Consider the following 10,625-nt stretch of genomic DNA (forward strand, 5'->3'; position numbering starts at 1 on the left):
ATAATACCCTGAAATCCGTACTTCAACTAATTTTTATAGGTCTTAGGTCAGATATAAACGGATGAACTCAACCCATAGCTCACCATATACCGAATATGAACTGGTCTCATATCTGTGTAAGAGCACAGGATAAAATGCATTTTGAAACATCATAAGATATCTGGAGAAACTATGTAGGTATGCATATATTTTATTTTTATACTTAAGCTATGTTATGGAACGACCTAGCGCATTGTGCAAGAACTGAAACCGCTCGACCTACTTCTATGGGCTCTTGAAAAGTTTCAAGAAAATCCAACGATTTCAAACCAAACTGTGCTCAGCGATGAGGCCCATTTCTGACTCTGTGGTTATGTAACCTAGAAAAATTTGTCACATTTGGGACGAAGATCAACCTGAAGAGATTAAAAAGCTACCATTTCTTCCAGAAAAAACAAAACGGTTTGGTTGAGCCGGTGAAATCAATCGATCAATATATCTTAAAAAATAATTCAGGTGGGAACGTGACCGTCAATAGCCGACTATTTGATACCTGAAATTGAAGCTTGTGATCTCGGCGATATGTGGTTTCAACAAGACGGCACTACTTCCCACACATCGCGTCAGTCAATATATTTATTGAGAGCACATAATTTCACGTTTTGCTCTGGTCGATTGGGCATCAAGAAGTTCATGTGTTAGCACATTGTTAGACTATTTTTCTGTGAAGATATGTAAAATTTAGGGTATATGCGGACAATCCTGCTTTGATTCAGGCCTTGGAGCCAAACATCAAGCGAGTCATTCACCAGTTACTAGCCGAAATGCACGAACGAGTCATCGAAAATTGAACTCAACGAATGGATCACCTGAGAGATAGCCGCGACCAACATTTGATAATCTTCATAATCTTCAAAAAATAAATTCCAACTGTTATTTTTTCGAATGCAAATTCAATTTGAAGTTTCTTTTGTTTTTTTTTTTAGTAGCAAACATCGAAATGGATCACCTTTTCTGTTAATTATCTGGAGGAGTGGCGCAAACGTAATTTTCCTATCAGAAGACGCTATAACTTTTGCAATTGACCTCTAATGTCAGTTCTGTTTTGACATTTGTGGAGCAAACACATGCGAAATACACGTAAATAAACAATGGTACGCTACACTGCTTCAGAACGCGGGTTATTGGTGACTACTTGTTTAACCAATAATAAGTAGTAGAGATGCTGCCAGGCGTGGCAGATCCCGGAGTAGCCATTCTGAAGCGAATATTGCTGCTACTGCCGAGGATGTCATGGAAGCGCCATCGACATCGACCAGACGACGTGCCACGCAAATGGCTATCAGTGTTTACACCGAATTTTGGTACAAGGTTTGAAAATATTTCCATACAAAGTCCAGACAGTGCTTCAGCTGTTAGCAGCTGACCGTTAATCTCATCTACGCTCAAGCCATCCTTAATCACCACCAAGAGGAAGATGATTTTTCATAAAAAAAAATAATGAGTAATAAGGCAACAACATCTTAGTGGGTACGTAAATAAGCAAAATTTTAACTTTTGGGGCACTGAAAATCCGCGTTTAACCGACGAAGAGGCATTACACCTGCTCAAAGTCACTGTATGGTGTGCTGTTTTTGCTGGAGGAGTAATCGGACCTTTTTCCTTCAAAGACAACGCGGACCAAAGCGGTGACTGTGAGTGGTGAGCGCTACAGAGCAATGATCAGCGAGTTCTTTTTACCGCAACTTGATGAATTAGAACGACATAGACTGCACGTGCCACAACCGATATGCTGAAGGATGCATTTCCCGGGCGCCTAATCTCCCGTTTTAGCGATTTGCACTGGCCAGCAAGTTCGCTGACGCTCCAGACTTCTTCTTGTGGGGCTTTTTGAAGTCGCGGGCTTATGTCAACCAGCCTCAAACTCTTGCAGCTCTTAAAGACAATATCCGTCAAGAATGTGAGGACCTATCGCAAGAAGTTCAGGCGAAAGTGATGGAAAATGCCATAAAAAGGGCTCAAATGACAATCAACTGTGGCGGCGGCAATTTACATGATATCATATTCTCGACTTGATGTAAAAAAATTTAAAAGGCCAAAAAAAAATAATCCACAAGCAGAATCAATGTTTTTCATTAAAAAAGCAATAATTACAGCTAAAAAAAAACATCGGTATATTAGAATTCAAACTTCATTATATGCCAATCAAACGATGTTCTCAACAACATCTAATGGACTTTTTGAAGATGGACGCCCACAAATACCTTAATTATCTTGCTTTGTAATTAGGTCTATGCTAAGTTATGTTTATATCATCTCCAGGATTTCTGGAAAAACTTCCTAGTATGTAACTTGCCTACAAGTGCCTCTTTTTCATATGTAAAAACGTAAAAGCGGAAAGTATTTAATTCAATTCAAATAATTTCAAAAAACTACTCACCATGCATTAGTGTACTGAGTTCAGGGCTTCTCCCCCTGTCGTTGAAAATTGTGCAAAAATTCAGTAATAGTATTAAATAATTAATATTTATTCTTCGGCGAAAGCAAAAACCACCAACACATTTGCAAAGTCAATATTTAATTTAAGTAATATAAAACTGGCACAACAAAATGCAGTATGTCATGAAAACTGTTTGCTAAGCAATAAAAACATTTATATGAAGTGTGTGATTTATTAAATTTTTTATTGGATTTCAATGGTTGACACAGCGCTTGCATGCCGCGGCAAACAGTTAGGCTGTAATGAGCTGAAAACCATCACAAAAATTTCAAATGTGTGGATTTTATTTATTACTTGCGCTCTTATTTCAAAGCTTTATAAATTACTTTATTTAATTATTATTATTTATTACAAAAAATATTACAACTAATGCGACACGCGAAAAAATGCTCGACAATGGTGCACCTATGGGAAGTATGTTTGGAAAAAAAAAAATTATTCCATATGATTTTTTATTAAAATGCTCGCATTACGCAAAGGTATTAAGTAGGTGTGTGTGTGTGTGTAAATAATATCATATTTATATATCTTTTAACTGAGGCAAATACACATTTTATTTAATCATTAAGCATATAATTGCGTTGGTTTGTTTTTCTTATTTATGACTTTTAATTAAAAATATTATTTTATCTTATTTTGCAGGCATGTTAATATCCATTTAGTTAGAGCTTTTTTTGCGTTCGTAATATCAACTGACAGTTCAAAAAGTTTATATATGAATACATGTATTATATTTAATCGCTTTACAGTGTATAATCTTAGCAAAAGTTTGACTTAAAACTAGAATTAACATTCATTGTTAGCAGCTTGGTGGCTAAAAAACAGCTGGCGCTTAAAACAAACTCAAAACACACATTTGTGTGTAGTGGTTTTTGCTACTGGATTGTCATGCTGTTTTGTTAATTGTACACTCCATTGAAATTCACATACACAAATGGCTAAGGTGGGTTGATTGATGCATAAAACTGTGTGTGAGACTGAAACCGTTGCGTACCGTCTGCCTACACGCTGGACCTACTCGCTGCTGCGAAAACGCCAACATAACCTCCAATGTGCTGCAAATAGCATTTACTTGCTTTTCATCATCATCAATTTAATTCGTTTTATGTTTACAATGCGGTTTTTTTAATTTTTTTTTTTTTGCGTTTTAGTATTTATGTACTTTTTATTACATTTAATATATGCATATATACATACATATATACACATTTAATTTTATATAAAAATCATTAAAATTAAAAGTTACTTGCGTAAACATCAAATTTAATTTATATAAAATATAACTTCTTTAAACAAATACATGTGTACAAGTGTATGCACATACAAGCATACGCGCATATGTGTATATGCATGTATGTGCGTGTGTGTGTGTGTGTGTATCAAAGCGCATACATTTAAAATCTAAATTGTCCCAATTTCCCTCGCTCATTGTGGTACACGCGTAACGGTGAATAATTAGAGCTGCCATTCAGCGCCGCGCCAGCGCTGGTGCTGCCCTGTCCGGTGCTGCCGGCCCCATTGGTGCCGTTGCTGAAATTCTGCGATGCCGAGCCGGAAATCAGCTCCTCGATATGCTGTGACTTGGCCGTGCAACGCGGCGCCAAAATCAAATTATAAATGATAAAGTAAACGAGCGCAATGATGCAAGCGGCAATCGCCAACCACTGATGGATGGCCTGCGCGTCCGCTTTCGGCTCCTTGTCGTCGCGCGCCAAACCAATGACAGCACCCAAACCCTTGCCTGTAAAAGAGCAGATGTAGTTAATGCGAGATTTTAGCAAAAGCAAGTTTAGTTGAGTTACAACAGTAAATAACAGCAGCTTTCTACAAGGTTAGGCTAGGTCGTAGGGTCATAGAATCACGAAGTGCTTTGAGTTTACCACAAATTTATTAAGTCCTATAACATCAATCGCAACCGCTACGCTTGGTCCTTCAAAGGTGTGTCTACCAAAATATTTCAAACTGAGTCTGATAAAAGCCGGGAAATATAGTTGAAAGCGATAATTCGTATAGCTTTGGCAAAGAGCGTGCGTCTAGTCAAAATCCCTACAATAAGTGTGAGATAGACGTTGCTAAATGTTAATAGGTTCGAAGTACCTTTAACGGTTCGTTTTGGGCCCGAAGAATCTCGCAGTCGCACAAGTTCTGGTTGTTGATCCTTTGCTAAGAGTAAATAGTTCATTGGACCTCTTACTGTTCACTTTGGGACCGAAGGATCTCGATCTGGTTGTTAACCAGTGTATGCCAAGCTCAGTGTAGGTTCATAAATCCAACGATAGAGCGCAAGAGGACATCGGACAACCGACTCGCTTCTAATGGTATGAAATAAGCGTAAAGATGCCCTCACTAGCAAACTCATTTCGGCTATCTAATATGAAAAACACTTGAAGCTCTTGCCAATGAAGTCATATACTCTTTGACGAGTTTTTGGAGGTTCATAAGTTTAGCCAGAGAGCGCACGGGGACAACGGACAACCGACTCTCTTCCAATAGGATGAAATTAACGTAAAAATACATTACATAGCCGCTCAGCTATATGGTTGAATATATATCTACTTTAATGACAGAGAGCGGAGATGGGTTCATGTAGAACTCCTTTTTCAAGGAATTATACTATATGTCCAATTTTATATTTTTAGTATTAAGTAAACATCATGAATATAAAAGGTCAGTTAAGTAAATAGTGATGCTCTAGGATATCTTTAGATACTTCTAGCATCTCACCGAAAGCTTTGAATACTAAGGAAATTTTCTTGATGCACAAACATTCTCCTTAAGAATACCCCTTAATATGGAATTTTTACCTCTCCTAACGCTTCACACTTTATTGTACCATATTCCGTCACCTTACTAATCTCTAGTATCATCATTTCAAAAACTTAAATGTTACTTACCAATACCGAAGAAGGCCAACACAGCCACAGCCTGTCCAGTCGCAGTTAACTTACGAGGCATTGCATGCCGCATATACAGTATAATGGTTATCCATACAACACCGATGACGACCGGCTCGATTGCCTCCATGACAACGGTCAACCATTCTGTGCCCTCGCCACTCAACGCCGTGAAACGTATGACAAAGACCGCAAAGCCGGCGATAAAGATATTCGAATGTCCACAATATTCAATGAATTTGTCCACATTGAAGAACAGCACCAACACCAAGATCAAGCCCGAATAGGTAACCGCATACGTGTCACTAAATGTCCAAATGAGGAAGCTATGTATGCTGCTCCAAAATGTGCCGAATAGTATGGCGACCAATGTAAGTACGAAAATTTCAGGACTATAACGGCGTATGGCCGACATGGGATAGACTAACATGCCGGTCTTTGTATGCCACCACCACTCGGGCGGACTGAGCGGCATTTGTGTAGCAAAGAGCAACACTAATGCACCGATGAGCAGACACACAATGACAAGTATTAGGGCCACCAGTGCAGCATCGTGTTTCGAATCGTTGGCGAAGGCAAATAAATCGATGGGCGAGAAGAGTAACACATAACCGATAGCGCCCCAGGCATATTGACGACACACCTCACCGCGTCCCTCCGACGTTTCGCGCACAGCTATAACAATGGCAGTATTGAGTAGTGTCAACGCGGCCATCACGAAGATATCGCCCAGCAAACGGATGGCAGTGTAGCCGCCCAATGTGGCATCCAAGTCCCCAGTAATCTATTTTGCGGTTGAGCCAAAGTGAGCGTTCATGTGAAAGAGTGGGGTAAGAGAAGGGAGAGAGAGATGGAAGTGGTTCGAAAAAACGAGATTAAATGAGTATGACTGACAGGTTGCAGACAAGCGGTGTGCGCGCGCGCTTCGTATTACTTACTTTAATGCATTCACTATCGGCCAATACACTGCCTTTGCTGTCGTAAGGATCAATCACTTGGCATTCAATCATCGGTTTGCATGTGGTGCCGTTCTTGATGTCGTTCATGTGCTTAATCTGTTTGAGTGGTATATTACACTGGAAGCCATCTGAAATGTGATAAACAGTATACAGGTGAATTGGTTGTCGTGACCAAGGAAATGTATGGATATTGCCAAAAATTCGTCCACCACAGTCAGTATGTATGTGCGTTCGGTAAGTGTTGGTCGCTGTTTATACTTGCAAATTGCCTGTCATTACATTTGCTCGCACGTAAATTTGTTTGCTATCGTACACATGTGCATATATGTATTTACATATGTGTGTATATAAGTTTGTAAATAAGTGTTTTGTTGTGTGATGTGTTCATTGAAGGTTATAATGATGAGGTGAGTGCCATAGTAACAGGTGATTAGTTAGTAGTTGATGACACGATTGCTGGTTGACACAGTTGTTTACAAATCACCAAATTGACACGAATATTTGTTGTTACTAATTGAAAGTGTTTGCAAAACACTTGTGACCTGGCAATTTACAACAATGCATTGATTTGTGACACCCACACATTCATATTGACTGAGGTTGGCGTTTATCAGTGCAGAGAAAGAACAACTTAAGCTGTGAATTCACAGTGAAGGGGGATTGAATTGCCGGAATTTCGAGCACATATTGATCATAATGAATTAAAATATCTATTACTATGTTTTCGTCTTTATATTGAATACCAAAATTAAATCATGTTCCCGGAGCAACTTTTAAGCGGTTAAGGGTGTTTAGAGTTTTCAACAAATTTATGCATTGCATTTCCTTAATTAATATATATATACATATATAATATTCTCTCCAACTTTGAAATAAATTTGACAAATAGTTTTCGAGTTATGCAAACTGTGCTCAGGGGCTCTGGAATGTTCATGTAAAACTTTAAATGCCTTTACCTCAAACTTTCGTTTTTTGTGTAAACTGGTGACTACTGTAGCTCGACAAGCGCTCGATTCGATTTCAATGAAATTTTTTGTAGAATATGAAAAACTAGTGCTCTAATACACCTCATTTTGTTTGTCTAATTAATTTTAGATAATCCTAGAAGGATAACCAATAGCCACCGCAAGTGGCTTCGGTTGGAAGTATCAACCCAACCAGACATTACTACTAAGATTATTAATTTTGTTTTATCAAATTTCTGTCATGTCAAGAAGAAACCTAATTTAATGATGTTTTGTTTATACTTTAATAAAATAAAATCATTTACTGACAAAAAGAATTATATAACATTATTTCCAAGTCCCTGACAATAGCTAACTCCTTAAGGGGTTCTATGGGTATACGGGTTTCAAAGAATTGAATTTATTTTCTTAAATTATCAAGCTCATCCAAAAATAATTTCGGAGACATGGTCTTGAGAACTTGTACGCTCGAGGCTAGCGCGCGTTTCCCTCGAAATTGTGTTCTTGAAGTCGGCTGGCAAGATTAAATCGAGAACTACTCAACCGATCTTCATGAAATTTTACACATCTCTTTGAGATGCAATTCTTAAAGTCGAAGGATTTTTTTTCGTTTACAACTATTTAAAAGAAAAAATTCGCGAAATTTTCACTAAAATTTTCACTTTTTCAGTTTTTTCTCGTCTAAGTTCTGAGTTAAGTTTTTCTAAAAAGCGTATTTTTTCGCTTTAGATGATCCTGTAAGGAGTTATCCTACCAACGCGAGCGCATCTTTTTCCGAGGGGCACCAGAAATGGCGTTTAAAATATTAAAATATTTATTTAAATTTTCAGAATTTCTTTGCTAATAGTCTATGTTCATAAAATAAATAATTCTATTATAATAAAATATTTCATTTCTTTTTTAAGAAAAAATTTGGAAATATAACTTGGCCTCATATAAAATGTTCACCAGTAGAATTATATTTAGAAGGCAAGTAACACAGTTTTTGTGCGCCTAAAAGTATTCTATAATATTTTTAAGATTTTGCAATGCTGTTAATATAATATTTATATTATATTATATATTAATATAAAAACCTGACCGTAACAGAACTGTTAATTGCAGAATTAGCTATGATAAACTCCCGCTGGGGAATCTTCGTATTTTAGTTAACGTCCAGGTATTAGACATTTCGGAAGAAAATTTTTAGTAAATATACAAGTCCAAATGTGTTCATCTAGAGATGGATCAATGCAAAAATAGTTGAGTCCCAATAATAGTTTTCATTGGTTCAGTGGATCGAAATAATTATTTGTGCTGTTATTATTTAACCAAAACGTACTCACCCAAAGGATACTTGCACCACTCGGCGCTGTGTGTGTCGTTATCTCTGCTGTTGTCCGCAGCACGCAATACCGAATTTACAACAATATTGTTGGTGTCATGGGTGTAGACATGACAATTCTTCACCACTGTCTCACCGCTGTCTGTCTTTTCCGTGAGACACAAATGTGGTGGCTCCACATAAATCTTCTGTGGTGTGCCATCTTTCACAGCACGCTCGACACGTTGATGTTGTTGTTGTTGTTGAACCTCAGCACTCAGCAGCTCACCGCCAAATTCAGCCGAACCAGCAATCGCGCGTCGCTCCCGCAAACTCTCCGTCGATGTCGCTACAGATTCATCTTCATAATCGAACTCGGAACTTTGTTCCGTCGACGGCAACGGTGTGGGTATACCATCAAACCATGGTGTATATAAATTCTCATATTTGGTGGGATCTTGGCAGGTGTAGGTGCAGCGTGTCAAATTCACATTGCCCACTTTCTCTTTCCAACTGTGGCAGGTGGCATCTTTGGAACAGCGTTCCTGAAATATGACTGCGCCATGCAAATCACAACCGAAACTGACAAGCGGACGACGCGCTTCCTCCCTCTTCACTTCGGGTATGGCGAAGAGACAAGCATACACAATAACGGCGAGTATCAGAAAGATGGCAGTGAGGAAGCGTAATATACGACCGAAACTTGTGGCATTCTTAGCGGCCAAACGATCGGCCAGCGGACCGGCAATTAGCGGCCCGAGTATTGAGACGAATGGCGCAATAATGCTGATTCGGCGATACTCATTGAAATTTAGGCCGAGCAGCAGTGGCTTGGTGGCATGCAGCACGTGCAGCGCGGTAATACCTGTGGCAATAAAATCAGTTGTTTAAGTGCATCAATATATTTGAAAAGTTAAATTTGTGATTGCTACTCACCACTGATGACGAAGAACACCACCGCTTTGAGCGAGATGAGAGTTTTGTTGATGCGCGGCTTGTCGCGTGTTGCGCCCATTTTGAGTTAGTTTTCGGATGTGTTGTTGTTGAAGTTTGCTTTGATTTATTATATATTTTTATAGTCGTAACTTAAACTACAGCAAATTAAATGATTGCTAATGGGTTAACAGGAGAGACTTGTTAACGGTAATTTTGAGTACTTTAAACTGGCAGGATCCGTTTAGTTTTTGTTTTCAGCAAACAACAGTCGAAATGCCTCGGAAGCAAAATTTCATAGACGGTTTTCGTTCATTGTTTCATATTTTTCATCGGAATCGTTCGGATTTTCTGCAACCAACTTGCTGGAAAAATATAAAAAGACAGGTAAATTATTTATGTAAACCGAAATAGAGTAGACATATTACAAAGTTATGGCAAGAGCTTGTATTAAAATAGAAAAAATGTTACTTTCTTAGTTAGATTACTATATTGTGACAAAAAAGCACCCAGAAATTTTCCGAAAATAATTCAATTCAAATATTTAAAAAAAAAAAGTGTAGTCCAACTTAGGTAGGACTGTCCTTCATTACTATGCCAAATATAAGCGTGACCTAACAACCAGTTTGTTTACAGCAGCTGCTTAAGTCAGTACATCTCAGTACTAAGTTGCGGTTTGAAAAAGGCTTACGATGATTTAATTTTATCAAAAACGCAAGCCTACTGGTAATACATAGCCTTCAGAGATGATTGAGAGATCGTTGAAATTGCCTCGCTCTGGACGACCTTCGGCCTCTTCAAGTGATGGAAATATTAAAAAAGTGAAGGATGGTACAGAGATGACAAGAGAGCTCGACATCTCTAGCGAGTCCGTTCGAATGATTTTGGTAGATACAAAAGAGGACCGTAAACTGGTGTCTTTAGACATGTTCTCACATTCATGGAAATCATTGTAACTGCAGTTGCGACAGGGGCCTATGAGTCAATAATCTTCGAAATCGAGGGAAAGATCGAGCCAAAACCAAACAAAAAAACCCAGAGCCGCTCAAAAATCAAGGGGATGCTCATTATTATTATTATTATTATTATTAT

At 38.3% G+C, this 10,625-nt stretch overlaps 1 protein-coding gene across 3 annotated transcripts in view; it reads right to left on the reverse strand.

The window, feature by feature from the left end:
* Nucleotides 1-3,784: 3,784 nt before the first annotated feature.
* Nucleotides 3,785-10,625, reverse strand: part of LOC108978473 — an 82,359-nt gene continuing 75,518 nt past the window's right edge. For 2 of the 3 annotated variants that reach the window (XM_018948793.1, XM_018948791.1), the window contains 5 exons: nucleotides 9,537-9,898; nucleotides 8,623-9,465; nucleotides 6,312-6,460; nucleotides 5,374-6,157; nucleotides 3,874-4,220 (listed from right to left, as the gene is read on the reverse strand). In XM_018948793.1, coding sequence (XP_018804338.1) covers nucleotides 3,874-4,220; nucleotides 5,374-6,157; nucleotides 6,312-6,460; nucleotides 8,623-9,465; nucleotides 9,537-9,615 — 2,202 coding nt within the window. In that variant the 5' untranslated portion in view covers nucleotides 9,616-9,898. Of the gene's footprint in view, nucleotides 4,221-5,373; nucleotides 6,158-6,311; nucleotides 6,461-8,622; nucleotides 9,466-9,536; nucleotides 9,899-10,625 lie in introns of all 3 variants that reach the window. The other variant, XM_018948792.1, reaches the window with a different exon arrangement.

The sequence above is a fragment of the Bactrocera latifrons genome, unplaced genomic scaffold (assembly GCF_001853355.1).
Source record: "Bactrocera latifrons isolate USDA-ARS-PBARC rearing strain unplaced genomic scaffold, ASM185335v1 scaffold_122, whole genome shotgun sequence".
NCBI classification, from domain to species: domain Eukaryota; kingdom Metazoa; phylum Arthropoda; class Insecta; order Diptera; family Tephritidae; genus Bactrocera; species Bactrocera latifrons.